Source organism: Octodon degus, unplaced genomic scaffold (genome assembly GCF_000260255.1).
Source record: "Octodon degus isolate 3935 unplaced genomic scaffold, OctDeg1.0 scaffold00060, whole genome shotgun sequence".
Classification (NCBI taxonomy): domain Eukaryota; kingdom Metazoa; phylum Chordata; class Mammalia; order Rodentia; family Octodontidae; genus Octodon; species Octodon degus.
In genome coordinates, this window is record NW_004524636.1 from 12,315,511 (window position 1) to 12,336,943 (window position 21,433).

Below are 21,433 nucleotides of genomic sequence, written 5' to 3' on the forward strand. Positions count from 1 at the left end.
CAAAAAAAAAAGGGATACAGATGAATGTCCATTTTGTATCTGTGTATTCAAAGTGGTTAGGAAGTTGCATTCTCTTAATGAATAGAGGAACTTGTTCTAATAGTGTTTGTAAATAGGATATCATGTCCACATCTTGTACAGCAATTAACCACTAGGAAGAATGTATGCAATGTGTTAATTATTGAAACTGTCCTACCAATTCGGTTTGAAACTATCTCATTGCTATTTGTTTCTCAATAAAATTATGGGGGGAAAAAAAGGATTGTGACACAGTGCAGGCTACTATGCAAGTACTTAACAGAAGCACTGCAATACCATGCCAGTCAGTCTGATACCCATGAAGACCATGAAGTGACCACAGACAGGTAGTATGGCTAACAGGAAAGAATCATCGTGAGTCCTTTCAAGGAACCAATTATATTTGACTATTACCACCCTGCTCTATGAGGTAGAAAGTTATCTCTCTGGATGTAGTTTCTTGACCTCCTCAGATAACTATAACCCCAGTGATCTGTTAGCTTTATTGCATGTGTAGAAGTTTGGACACAGCCTTGGGGTGATTGGCATTCTGAGTAGAATGTAGTACAATGCCAAAAATTTCATTATGCTACTCAGAATGGTAAACAATTTAAAATTTATCAATTGTTTATTTCTAGAACTTTCTATTTAATGTCTTCATGCCATAGCTGGTCCCACAAAAACTGAAACCACAGAAAACAAGAACACAAGTAAGGACTACTGTATAGAAGACAAGATTGGCCATGAGTTTTATGGAAGCTAAGTTATGGGTAGGTGAAAATTTGGTATGTTCTCCTTATTTTTGCTGTCTTGAACCAGTCTTCAGTAAAATTTAAAGTAAAAACAATAAAATTCTGAACATAAGGAGACTCTAGTCTCTTCAGTGATAATAGCTATAGGTGTTCTGACTTTAGTTAAGATTTCTTTAAATATTCTAGTCAAGTAAACTGGGGGGTGATGCAACTGGAATTTGTGTAATAAAGACAAAATTTATGAAAGCACAGTGCAACCAAGAGACAGAAGAATTAACAATATTCACACGTCAGACACCTAAAGGAGAGCTACTTTATTAAGTGTGGTTTATATAAGCACCAGATTTATTACACACATTTTTAAAAACTGAGCAACTACTTTATGTAAAGCATTGGACTCAACTCTGGAAATGTAAGGATAATGTGGCACATGTCCCTGTGAAGACTGTGTCAGGGCAGGCAAAACTAGTTGCTGAGCAAACATCTAAAAGTACAGTGTCTCTGAATGAAAAAGAGCATCACATACACAAGGTTTAATAGCTCTCACTTGAGCAATAATGGGTCACATGGAAAAGGAAGACAGGTGCGTACAGCTCATCACTCAGGATGCCTTACAGCCAGAGCTGAAAGCAGCACAGCCCTACAGTCCCACACTGGAATAGTAAGCTTTCCTGTCACTGGGACACAATGCACAAGGCCTACAGTTTCAAGGGGGAGAGACTTAGTTTTGCTCACAGGTTCAATACATTCAGTCCAGGCTGGCTGGCTCGAAGGCAGAAACAGCGTAGCAGAATGGCTTTGTGGAGAACTCTTCACTGCATGGAGAGCAGGAAGCAGAGAGAAGGGAGCAGTCATGATGACAACTCTGCACACCCTTGAAAGTCACATCCAGGATGACCAGGCCCTTCCCACCTTGCCTATCTTGCAATTTCTGGGGGACATTTGACATCTAAATTGCAACACACACAGACCCGAGTGTGGCTGGAAATGTTTCTCACCTATAGACTCAGGAAGAAGGAAACTGTATCATAGGAGAGGAGTAGGGTCTCAAATATTTTACCCCAAAGGCAACCCTGGTCTAGGTGTGGTGGGAAGAAAGAAACATATTCTACAGGAGTGCAGCAAGATCAGTAATAAAGGCCTGGATGCAGAGCTACTGGGGATTCTGAAGGCGGCAGGGTTTTTTAAACTTTCACAAACTACAGACATGATTTTTAAAAAAAAAGTGTTTGAAATTTAATTTCTTTATGCTATTAAATCTGTAATTCTGTCTTCATAATTCTGTTTCCTTGACCCTCAACAGCAGAGTCCTGCTGGTAGTCTCACTTGTCAATCTCAGTCTCAGGGCGTGAGAGTTTATCAGTGCTACTTATGCACACTTACTAGAACATAAACTCACCTGGAATTTGGATTGCCCAGCATGAGGGACTTTAATGGGATTCATTCATACATTTGTTCAACATTTAATAAAGACATCTGCCTCCAAAATTCAATTTACAATTTTTACAACATTTTTACAAACACTTTGATCTCCAAATGTCCATTTACAATTTTTAAAAGAATTTACATTCATTGCAAGGGTTTCTTTGCAGTTTTTTTAAAGTCATTTTTCCTATGGTTCAAAAAATGGGACTTTTAGACAAGAGGGAGGACAACTGAGGCTCACACGTAGGGACTGTGTGTGGAAAAAAAAAGTTGCGGGATATAGAGGCCCCTGGATTCTAATTTAGACCAGCCTGCTGCCGACAGGAGGAGAGTGGTCTGTTCTAGTGTCCACATCACAGGCTGACACAACAGGGGCTAAGCTGCCTTTGGCCACGGGATTCTACTTTGCTATTTTAATTTATAGATATTCCACTGGGTGCTGGTTACACACACGCACACACGCATGCATACACCACACCCTTTAAGAAAATTTAATTAGAAAACACACAGGAGGATCCTTTCTGGATTTGAAAGCTGCTGGGACCCCCTCTTTGATCTGCCATCTGAACCAAGGACAAGGTATTGTTTCAAATTCTCCCTCTCAGCGCTCCAGTTGTCAATTATCGGCATCTTAAAAGCCTGGAGATCAAAATAAGATGCCAGACAGTTCAGGCCCCTAAAGATCCAAAGCACGCATCCGCTCCAAACAGCTCCCCTCTCCCCGTGCAGTGAAGAAAGGAGAGTGGCATAGAATGGGAAAAGATATCTCACACTCTAGAAATAACTGCCGAAGTATTAATGAGATGCTGGGCCTGGTTAGAATTTTAAAGATGCTTCAGGCATCTTTAAAGAGGTAGCTAGCCCTTCCTTTGCCGGATACAAATAAACTCCGCAGCATACCGCACCTTAAACACCGCTGGCTATTTAAATTCTGTAAAATGCCAGGGTGACCTGAAGAGCTCTAGGAATGGTGAAAGAATTTGCCTTGACTTGAGTAAATCTGGCCTGAGATGCCATTCGTAAAGAGGTGAAGCCGAAAAGTAGATGAATTAAGAATGTTCCACCCACTTTTAAAATGCAAACATAGGGTAAAGCAGATGGGAAGAGGCCAGGCATGGCCAATGAAGAAATTTTATTTAATTTAATTCTGAGGATTCACCTTGCTGGCACTGGGGTCTGGGCTCGCGAGGGGGGCTTGGAAAGTTGTGAAATGTACACGTGCAAACGAACGCCTAGACTAGGGCTGGGCTCAGGGGGAGGGAAGGGCTGGGCTGGCGCAGAGGAGGAAGGAGGAAACCCGGGAGGAGGCGGAGGGAACGCACTATAAAAGACTCCAGCCTCTAAGAGCGCCCGCCACTCCGAACCACTTCGGGAAGGCCAGAGCGGAGCAAGACCGAGAGCGAGGGAATGCGCAGTGCCACCCCAGTGCCCTGCGCCCATAGCTGGACCTAGTGCTTTTTAGCATCCGGAGAGAAGCTCCCACGTCCTCCTCTCCACCTCGATCCCTCCCTTCGCCCGCTGCCCCAGCAAGGCATGCGCCGCGCGCGGGAGCCCGGGGCTGCAGCGCGGTCATGAGGCAGCGGCCCAGGAGCAGCAGCTGCGTGACTGCAGCCTCCAAGTCTCCCCCCGACTCGGCGCCCCCTGGATGAGCCCCCAGACTTGAGACTTCCAGAGCTGAGAGTCACCGCTAGTGTCCCACAGACCTCCTGAGCGCCCGAGCTGCTGGCACCGCGACCTGCATTTTACCGCCGCAATACCTGCGCGCCGCGCGAGCGCAGGTCCCACGCATCGGCGCACCCGGCTCACCTCCCTTCCCAGGCTCTACAGTGCGTGGTGGACGTGCGATCCGCTGAACCCAGGAATTCGGAGCAAGTGGCAAGATCCTTCTGGAGCGACACTTTGTCTCTCCCATACACCCGCCTGCTTCGGGCAGAGGCGCACAATCTCAGACCTCAGACTTGCCCAGCGTGTGCTCTGTTGTCCATCACTACAACTCCAGGTGTACTTTGCCAATAAAGATTTACAAACTCGCCTAGGCGCCCCCCACTCACCCGACCTGCGAGCCTGAGTGCGCCCAAGAGGGCTCTGCCCTCGGGGACCCTAGCAAGTTCCGTCGCGCTCAGTTGGCACTGCCGATCGGGCGCCCCAGCCACCCCAAAACAGTGCCAGCCTCCGAGTACCCGGGGCCCCCATCGGGAGCCAGCCCACCCAGGACCAGGCGTGACTGGCGGCGGCGAGGCTGGCTGCCCGCAGAAGTGCGGCGTGCGGGAGGTGGCGCGCCGGGTGAGTGGTTCGGGGCGGCGGGGGCGGGGGACCCAAGCGTGGAGGTGACTCCGGGCGGCCGCCGAAGCCCTCCTCCTCCTGCTGCTGCTGCTTCTCCTCCTCCTCCTCCTCCTCCTCTCGGCGCTCCTCTGGCGGCGGCTCCCGCTCCAGCTGCGGTCCCGCGGCCACATCTGGGGCGCCCATGTGCGCTCGGGGGCACGGCTGCATCCGTCCCGCCGCCGCCCTCGCAGCCCCCTGCCCGCGGAGTGGCCCCGGGCCGAGCCGGGGTCCAGTGCCATTCGGAGTCCGCCTCGCCGCCGCCACCTGGCAGCGCCGGGGCTTGCTCCGCATCCGGCTTGGACGTCCCCGACCCAGCGGTGGCTCCGCTGTGCTGCGGGGCCGGCGGCTCCTGCTCCCCCGGGCCCACGCGCCTGGCCGCGCCCTGCGCAAGTCCTGCAGGCCAGGGGAGCGGGGCCCCGGCTGGGGCCGAGGCAGGGGCCGTGCCTCCCGGCCCTGGGACTCCGACTCCTCCTCCCCCTGGGCCGCCGCGGCTCGCGGCGCAGCGGGGTCCTAAAGCCGTGCGTCTCAAGAGGATGGTGCGCCTGGCGGCCGAGTTGCTACTGATCTTGGGGCTGCTACTGCTCACGCTGCACATCACGGTTCTGCGCGGTTCCGGAGCTGCCGACGGGCCCAGCGAGGCCGCGGGCAACGCCAGCCAGGACCAGCTGCAGGTGAGTACGCGGAAGCTGGGCGCGCAGGGGGCCGGTGCAGGGAAGGAGGCGGGTCTCCCGCCCCGCCCTGAGTAACTGTTCAGCCGCGGTTCCGCCCTGGAAGAACTGCTTAGGCCGGTACTGAGCAGCAGTCTGTGCCGGAAGCCTAAAACCGGCTCCCAGGTCTCCCAGGTGCGCGCTCCAGATGTATCACTGGTCGGGTAGCCATTTGGCAGGCATGGGGTGCACGGAAAAAGTGTGCAGTGTGTGCTTGCTTATGAGTGCAGCAAGTCTTTGGCTGCAAGGAGACTTAAAATGATGTCCCTAAACGCCAACACTGGAGAAAGCAGTGTGTGTCTCCCCATGAGAAAGATCAAAGCTTAGGACATCATTCCCAGAGGAGACTAGCCTGACCCACCACCGCACCGCGGTTCCCGCGCCTCCTGGGCCCCTGCCTGGACACCCCTGCTACACTCTTGGCCAAGGGAGGACCCAAAGTCAAGGCACCTGTCGTGATCTGGAAACGAGGTTACCTCAGGCTTTTAAGCCTGTCGCCAAGACTTCAGTGTGTCCTGTCCCCTGGAAGATAGCTTTCAGGCATACGATGCTGTTGATCCAGTTCAGCTTCAAGGCAGGAGAGGAGTGGCGACTGCGTAGGTGTAGCTGAAGGTGGGTAGGTGTGGGGTGCTCTTGGGCGTCTGAGTAAAGGTGGCACAGGCACAGCTTTCCTGCTGCTGTCTTGGAAAGCGCTTCTCCTTGGGTCCAGAGATTTACTTGGGGTAGAGGTGAGCAGGGATTCTTGGGCCCCCAGCTGCCCTTCTTCAAACCAGCGGCTTCTGGCGTTCTGGCTTTCTGCAATATTGAGATAAGCATTATCCATTGTCTCCAAAAAGCTCCACAACCTTCACTGCTAATTTTATTTATTTATTTATTTTACATCTCTATGCAACTTGTTGCAGAAAAAGAGACTTTAATGTGAAGAAGAGCTCACTGAAACATTCCCGTAACACTTACCTACTATATGCTGCTATTCGAAGTGCTTTCACGAATTGAATGTGTTTAATGTCACCATAACCCTGTGAAGTACAATACTGTTAATATCACTCTTTATGGTTTCACAAGTGAGGGGCAGAAGGATTAAGAAACTTGCCAGAGCTCACACATCCCACTGTTGATTATTTATACCAAGCTTCGAGTCTACCAGGGCATTATAAATTAGACCAAACAGGTCACTGCATACAAATATGAAACCAGATGTGAAAAAGTACATACTTTGAAACTTAAAGTTCTTTTACACATAGGACATTTCAAAACACGTCTTAACTTCCTGAGGGGCTCTTCTCCTATCCTGAGGCTAAATGGGTTCAGTGACAGCCCAGTGGACTTCCTGTCCCTCAGAAGATGGTGTACCTGCCAGTTAATGCTTCAAGGATAATTCCTAATATTTTCAAGATTTCTGAAAGTCATATTTCATACATGATGCTTTCTTTCCTCATGGACTCATGAAACACTGTAAAAAAAAAAAAGATGATGTTCTGTGGAAAAGTAAATTTGGCAGATTTCTTTATGAGGTGTTTGCTATCATTAGAATAACCCGGGGCTGGCCTTTTCTGCCCCAACAGTAAGGTAATGAGAGAAGCAGCTGGTGGAAGTGGCAGCTCTAAAAGGAAAGTGGATCAAATTCTCAAAAGGAACTTTGGCTGAAGAGCTGACCCAAGAGGGCAGAAGCAATGGGGGCTTTAGAAAGAATAATGGTCCCCAGAATGTCCAGGGCCCACAGAGTTGCTAACCCACCAGCTTCAGCTTAGCTCATTCCAGAGCTGAGTTATGCTGTTCACTTACAGCACACTCAGATCCGAGGAGAAAGATGCCTTTAGCAGGTTGGTCCGTGTGTTGGCTCTTTCTCTGTAATCTGCTCTCATAAAACCTTTATATTCTTCCTGACTGAAGTTATTTCTTTGGCCCCCTGATTCACTAAAAGCATTATAGTTCAGATGGACAGAGCCTGCTCTGCCAAGTGAGAACGATCTGCAAAAGACATTTATTAGCCTGCTGTTTTCAGGCCCCAGAAAGTGAATTTGTTAGTAGCAGGTATATTTTAAGACAAAACTGTAGATGCTGAATTCTCTCTGTTTACCAGACATTTTTAACCCCCAACTACTGTCCCTGTTGTGGTATCCGAATTGTTAAAATCCTTCATGGTCACCAGAAAGTTTTTCAATCCTTACATGCTGTTCTGTTATATCTGTTTATATGACACCCGTTCAGTTGGAAATATATAATGATGAGTTTACCAAATTGTAGCATGCTTGGAATCATTTAAAAAGAGACACAGACACTCAATTCAGCAGCATGTATACTAAAAAAAGAGGCACAGCTTTAAGATTTGGTGGTCAGCATATGTCAAGGACACCCACTGAAGCAGCAGTAAGAATAATAGCAATTTCTCCAACGTGACAAGCACTCTTCTTAGCCCGTTACATATTTTAACTTTCTTATTCTCAAAAATATCTGCAAGCTTGGTGTCATTATTATTCTTGTTTTAAAAGGAAACACTGAGTTTAGGTAACACACCTAAAAGTGCAGAACCAGAGCTCCTTAACTAGCTTTTGTTATTTTATAGTGCAAAAATGTACCCTAGGCATTTTATGTAGTACACTCCCAATTCTATACCTCTATTCTGAGCCCATGGTGAGCTCATAATACTGGCAATGAGAGAAAAACTTTTTGAAACAAGTTGCCTTTCCAAATGAGTCTTGACAACCTGAGTCAAATCTGAATAGCTACATAGAGGCATATAGACACCGTACACAGGCAAACATGCACACCTATGTAAACATTACCGACAGGTTTTGTGTAGCTTCAGCATTCTAGGGGATATACGCTTGACTCTGTGGATGGCTGACCCTGTATTGGTATGCTATTTATTATAAAGTGGCAGTAAAATGCTTTACACACATGGCCTGTACTGGTTAACAGCTCATGAAAATAATGGTGGTGTCTGCAGCAGCTTCATAAAAATACGTGAAAACGTCACATTTTTTTTTTTTACTTTTGAATGAAATCTTACTCTTATTAGAACAACTTTGTCTCATGTTGAACAAATACTTAGAATGATCCTTTCATATGCTTTCAGTTAATAATAATAGGGAAATAATTACATATGCAGTTTGAAGGACTTAAATATAGAATCCATGAACAAGGATAATTATATTCCTAATCATGACATGTCCTTTATGTGATATTCAGACAAGCACTTAAGGACTTTTTCTAATAATTCTCAGATTTAGAAACATGAATTTTAGTAATTAACTCAGTTAAGGCAGTAAGATTTAAGAAAGCATTACAAAATGCCAAAATGATTTTTTACAATAATATTAAAGTAAACCAAACTCTAAAAATGCAGTAACATGACTTTGTGCTTGATCTTCTAGCTACTGTCTTAAAAGACCTTTTTATTTTTGGAGGGGGGGGGTGTGCTCAGTATTGCAGATTTAACCTAAAGTCTTCATACTGATTCTACATCTCCAGCCCTTTAAAAAAACTTTTTTTTATTGAGACATCTCACTAAGCTGCTCAGGCTGGCCTTGTACCGACAATCTTCCAACTAAATATCTCAAGAGCTAGGATTAGAGCTTCACAATACAGTGCCCAGTTTACCCCTCTCACTTTTATCCATCTGTTGCCTTTGGTAACAATTTAGCAGAAACCAAGGGTTGTAGCAACAACACACCTCTCATCCCAGCACTGCAACAGGCTGAGGAAGGAGGATCACCAGTTCTGTCCCAGCTTGGGCCAACTCAGAAACTTAGCAAAACCATGTCTCAAAAAAAAAAAAAAATTCTTGCCCTATTTGGTGGGTTCTTTCCACTCTCATTCATGGAGTTCTGATCATTTTAGTCCCTCTCTAGAATATCTTTTAGTAGTCTGTGTAGGGTTGGCTTTGTCATCATGAAATTCTTTAGTTGTTCTTTGTCATGAAAGTATTCCACTTCTCCACCGAACTTGAAAGAGAGTTTTGAAGAGTATATCAGTCTGGGTTGGAATTTTTTTTCTTGCAAGACTTGTAGTACTTTGCTCCATGCTCTTCCTGACTTGATGGTTTGTGAAGAGAAATCTGCCATTATTCTGATGGGTTTTCCTTTAAATGTGATCTGTTTCTTTTCTCTAGTGACTTTTAGTATATTGTTCTTATGCTGAATTTCTGGGATCTTGATTATTATATGTCTGGATGTGGTTTTAACTGGGTTGATGTTATTTGGAGTTCTATATGCTTCGTTTATCTGAATGTCAGATCTTCCCCCCATATTTGGGATGTTTTCTGCTATTACTTCTGCCCATATTCTTTTTACATCATTTGTATTGACTCCTTCTTTCTCATTAATGCCTAATATGCTGAGCTGTAAAAGGCTCAAGCCAACAACTTCTGATAATTGCCAGCTGTGCTTATAACTCACTACTATTATGGACTAATTGACTATATTGGGTTATTTTGCTGAATTCAAGTACCTACAATATTTGGACTGGCATAAAGTATGAAGAGGTCCTTTAAAGACTTCTCCAACTGCAGCTTCTCTAGAGGCAATGGAACACCCATCTCTGACAAACAAAACAAAAAAGGGAGATATAAATAGAAGACGAGGTGGGGGCAGATAGCTCAGTAGAATAAGCACTCCCCTGGCAAGCTCAATGGCCTGAGTTCAATCCCTGGTTCTGCAAAAAAATAAAATAAAAAAAAATTAAAATAAATAAAGGACCATTGTACAGTGAAAAAATAGACATATATAAAAAGTTAGGATAGATATACAGCTACTTTCTCTTCATTCAATGAGAAGAAAGGTTTGTACTAATAGTGTTTAGACAAGATATGTCTGCATCTTGTCCTCTGAATAACTACTACAAAGACAACAATATGCAATGTATTAACTATTGTAGTTATCCTACTAACCTGTTTTGAAACTGTTTCATTGCTATTTTATCTTTTTTTCTCATTAAAATGAATAATTTTTTTAAAAAATGGGGGGTGAGGAATATTTCATCCAAAGGCCTCAAGTTCAATCCCCAGTACCAGAAACAGACCACAAAAGTTTAGCTTCTTATAGTCACTGCTTCAGCTGATCGTATAGTAATAGAAGTAAAAGCAGCATTTATTTGTATGCCTGTTTCCTCACCCCAAGCCAGAGGAACAGATAGTCTTTAAACATGGTAAGCCTACTTTATGGTCAGGGGATGAATTCCGAGGCCTCTAGTATATGCCTGAAACTCCAGATAGCACCAAACTCCATATACACTTTTATTTCCAATACATGTGGATGTCTGACAATGTTTAATTTATAAATTAGCCAAGGTAAGATATTAAAAACAATGACCCATAATAAAATAGCACAATTGTAACAGTATACTATAAGAAGACATTTCACCACACTGTTTAGAATGTATACAATTTAAAATTTGCAATTATTTACTTCTGAAATTTTCCATTTAATATTTTCAGGCCATAGTTGCTTAATGACAATTAAAACCACAAAAAATGAAAGCACAGCTAAGGGAGGACACCCTATTTCACAGATAAAAAACTGAGGATGGAAGAGATTCAAAGCTACACAGCTGCAGTAGAGCAGGGCCAGGACTCAACCCTGAGAGCTTGGCCAAGGAGCCTTTTCTGTCTGAAGTCTTTAATTTGTCCTACTCCTGAAAAACTTTTTTTTAGCTATTTCTACATATGCAATGTCCACATGCTCTTCTATTAGAGTTTGAAATTAATTCTAAATTTCAAAATCTGTCTTCTATGTCTTATAATTTTTCTTGTCCTACTTTATCTGTTTTAAAAGCATGTTTTTATATCTTGGCTAAATCTTCTTCAGTGTTCTGTCCAGTGAGGAATATCCCATAATAGAGATTTCAGAAGAAATATCAGATGCAAGTAACAGCCTCAGCCATACCACAGTCCAGAACTGCACAAAGTAGTTCATTCACTCTTAGCAGTCTTCTGCCCTCAGCCTTTTCCTCACCAGTTTCTTTCTTTTTTAATTAATTTTATTGAGAAACAAATGGTAATGAGACAGTTTCAAAACCTATAAATAGGACAGTTTCAATAATTAATACCCTGTATATTGTTGTCTTTGTAGTGGTTATTCATAGTATAAGATGCAGACATGATATCCTGTCCAAACACTATTAGTACAAATCTTTCTTCTCATTGAATTAAGAGAATGCAGCTGTATATCTATCCTATTTTGTATATACAGATACAAAATGGTTCTTCATTTGTATGCCCTTTTTTTGTTTAGTTTTGTCAGAGATGGGTATTTCATTGCCATTTAAATATTGTAGGTGCGTGAATTCAGCAAAATAATCCAATATACTCCAGTAGTCCATAACAGCAGTGGGTTATCCATAAGACTGGCAATGTCAGAAGTTGTTGACTTGAGCCCTTTTTAGCTTAGCATACCAATATGGCTTTTCCTGCTGGATAGTTAAGACCAAGTTAAAGCAAGACCTATATAACAAGAAATGTAACTTTTGCATCTGACAAGGTCAGTCAAATCCCCTCAGGACTTATCCCGAAACCCTGTACCCACTTTGTAAATCCTTTTTCAGTGTCAGCCATGTGGATGAGTCCCGGCCATTGCTTGGCCAATGTGCTCTCTGTGAAAGGCTGAGAGAATGTTTTCTCTCCAGGTGACTCTCCTTAGGCACACTCTATATCATTAATCACTTTCCTCTGTGGCCCCATAATCTCTTTGATCAGAAAATTTGGGACATCACTGAGTTACAGGATGTTACAGTGCAGGTTCTCTTATGTCCTGAGTCCTCACTGTCCTTGAAAGGCTAGGGCTGAAATGTTGGCTGCCCTTGTAGCCCTTCTTTTTCTTTAATTTTTGGTCTTCAAACTTAAGTTGTTAACCCTCCAGAAGAGAAGCTGTGTCCCGACCCACAGGTTAGTCAGCGAAGGTTATCTGGGAGAGGAGTGGGGAATGGAGGAGGGGACAAAGGACAGGAGTCGCAAGAAATGGATACAAGACAGGAGAGTCTGATCAAGTTTGTTTATTCAGGGGAGGTACTAGGTATATATAGGGAGTGTAGGAATGAGGAAGTCTCAGCTCTTGACGTCAGCAGATATCTAGGCAAGGGAGGAAGGTCCCACCCCTGAGGCATAGCATGTGATTCACAGGGAATGGGCAAGGCAGGAAGGAGCAGAAACTTAACTCAGCAGGGGAATAGAAACTTAAGAAAATGGATGACACTATTATAAAATGGATGCCAGTTAATGGCTTCCCACAAAGCTGAATGATATTATTACCTTATAACATAAGCAGCTGAGCTTACCTCACTATCTGTCTGAGTCTCAAACATCTTGGACATAGCATGGAACAGGTATTTTCCATCAAGTATTCATATGTTAAACTTTAAATCTCTACAGAATGTGAAGAAAAATAAATAAATGTTTTAAAAAATTGAAATAAACAATTACAAAATTTTTCACAGAAATTTAGAAATCTAACCGTATAGAGCATTGTAGCAGGACAGTCCTATGACATTTTTGTTTATCTCTTGTTTTCACTTATTACTTTTTTTTAAACAAACATTTACTTGAGAGATAGTATAGCAGTAATTGATGTGACATGACAAGCTGTACTATTTAGAAGACCAGAATGACAGGCATTCCAAGCACAACCCTAGTATTATACATTGCTATCTTCAGTGCAGTTGCTTAGTTCACAGGTATCAGTATACACAGTTAGTCAGGGTGAGAATCCTACCAATTAACTGCTAGTTTCAAAAACCTGCTGAAGATTCTCAGGATCACTGCCTTAACCATCTTGTGCTCAGTTTCTAAAACGTCTTCCGTTCCCTCCTCCTTCCCTCCCTTTTCTCCCCTCCTTTTCCTTCTTTTCCCCTCCCTTCCCTCCCTTTTCCTATCCTCCCCTTTCTTACCCTCCCTTCCTTTCTCTCCTCTCTTCCTTTCCTTTTCTCCTTTTTCTTTTCCTCCATTCCCTCTCTATTTTTCCTTTCTTTTTCTCTGTCCACCTTTTTAAATTTTTTTTTCAGAAAACAGTTGACAGTTTATATGCAATAAAATGGGTGCATCTTAAGAATTTGGGTCTGTTTTTAATACTAAATTTTTGTCTGACTTCTTTCCCTCATGATAGTAAGTTTGAGATTTCTTTATGTTGTGTATATCAGTAAATTTCTCTTTTTATTGATGACTGGCATTCCATTGTATGATTATATCATGATTTTGTTTATTCATTTGACATCATGTAGGTGTTTGGTTTATTTCCAATTCTTTGTATGTTTTGACTGAGATCATATTAGTATTTTATACAGATGTCTGTGTACATTTTCAGTTCTTGTGAATGAATATCTAATAGAAAAACTGACACTCCTAGGAAAACTCATTCTTTTAGAGATCTCTCTTTCACTGGCAACTATTATGATTTGTGTCTCGTTGCCTCCCCCAAAGTCTAATAGAAATCATAGTGCAGACTTCTTGAGTTTGTGATTAAATAATGATCCACTGGGATTATGGGTGTGAATGCTACACCCAGCCAGGGGCAGACAGCCTGAATGCAACATAAGATACACAGACTTGCTCTCTGTTGCTGTTGTTGCTGCTACTCCTCCCATTTGCTCTTGCTCTTTGCTGCCATCATGAAAGGTTGCCCTCTTCCATGTGCCACTTTGCCTTGGAGCCAGCAGAGTATGGACTGAAATCTCCACAAACTGTGAGCTAAATCAACCTTTCCTTCCTTCGTTTTGGGTGTCGGGTATTTTGTCCCAGCAACGAGAGAAGAGTAACTGAGATAGCCACTCTATTATGATTTATTTTCAATTGGTTTCTATTTGCTTTATATCTAAAAGAAATATCTTCCTGGTCTTTCAATGAACCTTTCTCAGCTTTGCACTTCTGTTATAAATTGATTTCATATTTCTCTTGCCTTCCCAGTAGAACTTAAGGAGGGAAGAGGTCAACACAGATGCTTGAACTGGCCCCCTTGGACTGAAACACTGATTTTATTTCCTTTGTTATAAACAAAAAAGGCATGTGATTTGGGCAGCCCAGGAATGGTTCCCTCCAGCCGTGATCTAAAAGGCACTTACCTCTGAGTTTGGAGGGCATCCTCAGATGTCACAAGAACGTGTCCATTCACTAGAGGAGAATCTGTTTGGGTTCGGAAGCCTCCAAGTGAACCTCTGAAGCATCCTCTGTGTGTCATACAAGTATTTTCTTTTAACAACGTCCAGTCTGAGAACATTCTAGTTTTGATGTTCACTTTAAATCTTTTGCTCCACATCTTAATTTCATGTCCACTTCCCTTCAAACAGATGTTATAATCTTTCCAAAAGCCCTCTCATGCAGTATTTGTAGATAACATGTAAGTATTTCTTTGTGTTCTCCAAATTTGATTATCTCAGTTTCTTTAACTTGTTTTTCATTCATATTATTTTACAGCATTCTAGTGTTGTCTTTAATTTTTTTTCCTCCACTTTCCATCCTCCTGAGAGCATCTTCCTTCTGGTACCACTGGATCAGGGATTTGTGCCTGGTAAGGGACAGGGTAGTGGTGAAACTCCTTTTTTCTATAACACACAAGGCTGTCCAACTACCTCCACTTATGCCCAAGACAGATTGCTTATGTGATGGTAGAAGAGCATCCAATTAGTGACTGGGTCATAGGCCACTACTCCAAAGAAATGGAAAGTAAGTTTATTGTTAAAAAAAAAAAAGCAAACAAACAAAGAGACTTTGTATTGCATCTTGCTTAAACCTTATATTATAATACTTCCCTATGAACTTTATAATATAAAATATCCAAAATTTGACTTCCTGCCTTCTGGAGCACATCAGTCAAGAGGTGAAACCTGGACCATTGCTAATCAAACCTGCATACTTCTGCTCAGCATTCCTCTGGGGACCAAGCACTCTCTGCTCACCTTGGTCACTGCCTTAGTCAGGCACCCTATGGCTTTTGCTCTTCCCTGCCTTCCTTCCCCTCACCCTACAAGGAATCCCTGGGGTCATGTCTGGGTGATGCCACAGGTTTGCTTTTGGAAGAAGCCAGATGTTAGCCACTGGGATAAGACTGCTGCCCTAGGTAGCAACAGTATAGCCAGTCTCCAGAAAAGTACAGAACAAACTTTCCCTGAGACTCTTGCTGATGTTGTTGTCTTTAACAATGAAGTCTGGTAGTGTTAGAAAGGGGTTGTGCTGCAGGCAGCAACAAAATCCACCACGCTATGCATTTGCAGAGCAACTAGGAAGAGGGGAAATGTTGGGTGTAGGCAGTGACTACAAATCTCTGTTGCTTGGAGCTATAACTGTTCCCTTTTCACTTGAGAAGCTGATCCCATGGGCATTTCACCCTTCAGAAAAGGATGAGTGACAGTGGGGAATTTTCAGAGGTTTGTGAGGTTGTCACCTCATGTCCAAAAAAGGCAGAGCCCACAGTGATTTTAAAAATAGTTTAGCATCAACTCCCCAAGCACAAACCAGCATGTGTCACTGGGAAGTTATTTCTGTAAACTGAGTAGAAGTGAAAACAACAGGTTAACTACCCCTTCTTCCTGTTGACCTTGACCCATGCCCATTTGAGTACCCGGAGTTATCTTGTATAGCACACTCTCTGAATCACGTAAGCCTCCGTGAGAGAACAACACCCTCATTCTCTATGGCAGAGATAGAGATGCAGGATTCATGGGGTGGGAGAGTTACAGCTTCAACTCTGAGTTCTTGCGCTGCCAGATTTGTAGTTGGGGGCACCTCAACCCTCATATATTTAACAGCAGTAGCATAGAAAAAGCAGGTAGACTTTGAATGCAATAGGCCAGGCTGTTTCCTGCAGGACACCCACGTTATCTATTTTCAAAAATAACAAAGTGCAGCTAGAATCTAGACAAAGGGTGTGGGGAAGCTGGAGATGATGTTGCAGCTCCCATCCCAGGTGTAGACCAACTGCTAGCATCCAGCTAGGGTGTTTATGCTAATGACAGCACACAGAGGAGAAGTCTGTCTGGATGCACAACTGCCCTTCGGAGAGTGATGAGGAGAAGAGGGAGGTCCAATCATGTTTTTTTTTTTCTAACTATATCTTTTTGAGGTATGATTGATAAACAGTGAACTGGATATATTTTAAATGAGCAATTTGACACCCATGAAAGACTTCTCACAACGAAAGTGGCAAATCTGTAATTTCCAAATGTTTCCTTCAATCTCTTGTAATCTTCCTGAATCTCAAGGCGATTGTTGATCTGCTTGGCTCACTATAGATTAGTTTTGCACTTCCTAGATTTTTATGTAAGTGGAATTATACAGAATGCACAACCTTGCATGATATGGCTCATTTATTCACCATAATGATTTTTACCCTTATTTCTTTGTGCATGGAGAATTTATTCCTCTTCATTGCCAGTCTTCCATTGAATTGCTGGATGTACAATACACTAATCCACTGAAGCATTGGAGAACATTAAGCTTGTTTCTTCTTTGGGAACTATTAAAATGAACATACTGTAATTATAAATATTCATTTTTGTGGAAATGCCCACTTTTCAAGTAATATAATGCCTACTATTATACTAACAGAATTGTATAGCAGTTGATTGGTTTTTTATTTATCATGTATAGTTTTACTATTATGGTTTCTTGAAGCAATGATTTAAAAAACTGTTACTGTATTCTTATGCAAATGCTGTCCTAGCCTTGCCCCACCCATTCCACCATCTTTAAACTGCATACATTTTATTTAAAATAGGTAATTTCTGTTAGAGCAGCCTTACCTTTTAAACTATAAGCCTACTCCTGTTTTTCTTTTGTCACCTGTGAAGGCTTTTGCTTAGAAAGTAGTGACTGGTTTTAAATATTACATAATAGAATTAGCTGTTGGAAAGCTGTGCTTTAGACTAAGAATTAGAAACACTATTTATGCCTTTTTCATTTTTTCATTTTGATGTGTACTGGTATTTGCTGCACAGACGTGAAAGTGCCATTAATGTAGCTCACCAGTGTTACCCCTTTAGACATTCATTGTCTTCAAATAGTAATTAGAGAACCTCGCATGAATTATGTGGCCTGGAGGGTCTGTGTGCATGTATGTATGTCTATATTCATCTGGTTCTGTGTGTAGTATGTTCAGAAGAGTAGATTTGTGAAAATAAGACTCAGTTAAATGTTGAGCATTCAGATTAATTGAACTATTTAAAGTGTGCTTTAATTTGAAGCACAGTTGACAAAAATTGTAATTCTGAAAAATGCAACTAATTACTGTGTGAAGAAATGTAAAAATTTTGCCTTTTTAGGACATCGATTAGAATTGTTTTAAAATAATAGCAAAAATCTCTTAAGCTATGAACATTATTTTTAAATTATTTCTCAAAGCTTAAATTCTCAGAAGCATAATTCTTAATTTACCCTTTTAAAAATTTGTGCATAAATTTAAAACATAAGGGCAATTCTTTTTTTTTTTTTTTTTGCGGAACCGGGGATTGAACTCAGGCCCTTGCACTTGCCAGGGAAGCACTTATTCTACTGAGCCATCTCCCTGGCCCCGAGAATTCTTTATAAAAGTGTGTATAAGGGCTGCGAGTACTACACTGGCATGCATGGGCCCTGGGTTCCATCTGCAGCATGTCCAAAATACAACCAACAGAAAGATTCTGGATCACGCATAAAGCATTCCCATTGTTACTGAACTACAACAGGGACTTTGGTAAGTTAAGTTTTTGAAAATCTAATTTAGGGGCTGGGGGAAGCTCAGTGGCCTAAGCACCTGCCTGGCAAGCATGAGGTCTTGAGTACAGTCCCTGGTACCACGCACACACAAAAGAAAGAAACAAAGAAAATCTAATTTAGCAAGCTGTGCTCATATCCATGTACCCAGAGGTGAACTAGTCTAACTGGACACACATGCTTTATGATGGATAAAATACTCCATATATTCTTGAAAAGGGGGTGAATGATTTGTTTTAATGTTCTCCTCATAAAGAGCACTTTCAGCATACATAAGGGTACTTTGCCAGTTACGAAATACTCTTAAGTGTTCATGGAATGATACCACTTTTAGGTGCAGTCAGACAAATATTGAATGCCTACCACACGCAAGACTTCTTCATTAGGAATGAAATCACACAGTGTCTTTTGTTTATAGTATGTGAACTTTACATTTGAAAGGGAAATCTTGTATTTAAATCTTTTTCTGTGATTAACGTTTATCACTACATTCTGTACACCACTGGATTTTGCATTTTTTAAAATGAAGATACAATTTGAGTCCCAGTTTTGCAAATAAAATTCGCAAAAATTATTTAAATATTAGTTCTGAGAAAAGTTGACTTTCAGGATTCTAATGTGTACAAGATCACTGAACTTTTCAGCTTCATTTTTTATCAGTTGATGTTAATAATGAGATATATGCTGCTTGTATTTTGTTGCTGAAAATATTTTACATTTAGCACACTGAGTTAAAATAGATTTGTTACTAGTTATTGAGAAAAAAATGAACATACTTAGGATCATGTGTGTTTGAGGTTTTGTGTAAACAAGTGCTTTTATTTCTCTTGGGTGAATACTTAGGGCCTTGTTTTCTGTTTTGTTTTGGTTTTGTACTCAGAATCAACTCAGAGCCTTGTATTTGCTAGGGCAGGCACTGAGCCACTGAGCATTTTCCCCAGCCCCTCTTGGGGGAATACTTAGAAGACTGGTTAGGTTAATATGTCAGTTTTATATTAGTTTATTAAGAAATAATGGCACTATTTTTAATTCACTTACATAAATGTGTTTAGGCTTTACAATAATCCAGGGACACCCTTAGACAACATCATTGAATTTAGAGGTTGAATTTCAGGATGATAGCTTATCATTAAAATATCAGTTATGTGACCTAGTGTGTATTTTTAAAAGTTGAAGGGAGGAGAGAGAACTAATCTCCTTGGAAATGATTCTCCTTTTTAATTTTTATTCTTTTTCAGAATGCTCAAAGGACAAAAATGACATGGGACTCGTGACAGTTGAGCTTGATTGTGTTAACTTAATTGAGTACAGAGCCATTTTGGGGATATGGGGACCGGTCAATTAAGCTTCTGGATGGGTCACAGAGGCATGACCTGAATACTGTGTTTGGCCTTAACCCCTTCCTCTGTGGTGCTGCTCCCTACCCTGCTTCCCAGCTGCCATTAACTAAGCAGCTTGGCTCTGTCAAACTTTGTGCCATGATGTTCCTGGCTTGAAGCCAGCTGACCATGGACTGAATCCCCTGAAGCCAGGAGCTAAATGAAATATCTTTTCCTTTTGAGTTGCAGGTGTCAGGTATTGTGTCCCAGCAATAGGAGAGCTGTCTAATCCGGGATTCAGTTCTGCAGGTGATGGTGGTGATAACGATGGTGATTTTCACTATGGAGTGTGAAGTGGGGAATGATATTTGCAGGCTGGGTAAGAAAACAAGTCAGAAAATTGTCTCAGTTGCTTTTATGCTTCTGCTCTTCAAAGTTTTTTCATCATGTCCTCAATCCCTATCTGACAATAAATTAAGGAAAACAGAGTTAGGCTTGGTATCGTCTGCCTGAGGCTTCCATTACATTGTAAATCTGGTCTGGGTTATAAGTCTGAATGAATTAGAAGCCAGGTTTGATGGTGGTAGGCTTCAATTTCCAGGAAATAGAGATCAAAAATTTTAAAAAGTGGTAATTCTAATTCTTAGCCCAGGATGTAGGCTGAAGAAACGTTACTGTGTGCTGACCTTCTGGCCATGCTGAACATCAGGAGAGTGCAGATGGTTAGGCCCCCACCCAGGAGTGACCAAAAAGTGGTCATGGGCTTTGGGGATGTTTTGATTTGTTTTAGAGTTGTCTTGACAGTTGCTTTGCCAATACAGGATTCCACCTCACTAAATGTTGTTTCTGTGAGTCAGGATACACACGTCCACCTCCTCCCATCTTTCTTCTGAATAATCACCCTTTCACTACTTAAAATTCTTGGGCTACATGTTAGGAATGGAACTGTACCCATAAATGTGCTATTCATCCCCCAGGGGCTTTAACAATATAAGGCCAGCACCCCTGTCCCCTGATGAAGGGACACCCTTTCTTACTTTCACTTTCCAGCTTAACAAAAGGAACAGCCCATGGGGTTTGTGGGGGAGGCATTCCACAAGCTCTGTGAGTTATGCCTTCCAATTTTTGCTTATAGTTGCTAGTGAAAAGAATCTCATTCTTGTGACCAACCAGATTTTCTTTCTCCTTAGTTGGTCACAGAGTTTACTTTCTCATGATCATTTGTGTAGCAAATGTTTAGGGTTTTAGAACACTTCCTCCTGTCAAAAGCAACATCACTTGTCCTTATGTATTTATGACATTACCTTGCTAATATCGAATCAGCTTGTGGGCCACTCTGATTCCAGACCTTTTCTGTTATGTTTTCTCTGAGTTCCTTATATCCCCAATAAGTGTACCTTCTATCTTGTTTTGCTTTTAGTAGACTAGGTCTTTCATTTATCAAGCATCACTTCTTGTACCTTGGCACATTTTAGGTGCAATCTGCAATTTCTTTCTTTACATCTCAGATGTTGAGTTGGGACCAATCTTTTTTTTTTCTTTTTTTTAAATTAATTTTATTGAGAAACCAATAGCAATGAGACAGTTTTAAAACTCATTAGTAGGACAGTTTCAATAATTAATACATTGTATATTGTTGTCTTTGGAGTGGTTATTCACAGTATAAGATGCAGACATGATACCCTATCCAAATACTATTAGCACAAATCTTTCTTCTCACTGAATTAAGAGAAAGTAGTTGTATATCTATCCTAACCATTTTGTTTATACAGATAAAAAATGGTTCTTCACTTATATCCCCTTTTTTGTTTAGTTTTGTCAGAGATGGGTATTCCATTCCCATTTAAATATTGTAGGTGCGTGAATTCAGCAAAATAATCCAATATAGTCTAATAGTCCATAATAGTAATGGGTTATCCAGAGGACTGGCAATGTCAGAAGTTGTTGACTTGAGCCTTTCATAGTTCAGCATATTAATATGGCTTTACTTTTTTTTATTTTTTTATTTTTTTCATAATTTTATTAATAGATAGCAATGAGACAGTTTCAAATCAAATCACTAGGACAGTTTCAATAATTAACACACTGCATACATTCTTCTTTGTGGTTAATTGCTGTACAAGATGCAGACTTGAGATCCTATTTACAAACACCTTTAGAACAAATCATTCTATTCATTAAAAGAATGTAACTATATATCTATCCTAACCACTTTGA

At 41.7% G+C, this 21,433-nt stretch overlaps 1 protein-coding gene across 1 annotated transcript in view; it reads left to right on the plus strand.

The window, feature by feature from the left end:
* The first annotated feature begins 4,237 nt into the window (after window positions 1-4,237).
* Window positions 4,238-21,433, plus strand: part of Ism1 (isthmin 1) — a 79,203-nt gene continuing 62,007 nt past the window's right edge. The window contains exon 1 of the mRNA XM_004634307.2: window positions 4,238-5,188. Coding sequence (XP_004634364.1) covers window positions 5,051-5,188 — 138 coding nt within the window. The 5' untranslated portion in view covers window positions 4,238-5,050. The remainder of the gene's footprint in view (window positions 5,189-21,433) is intronic.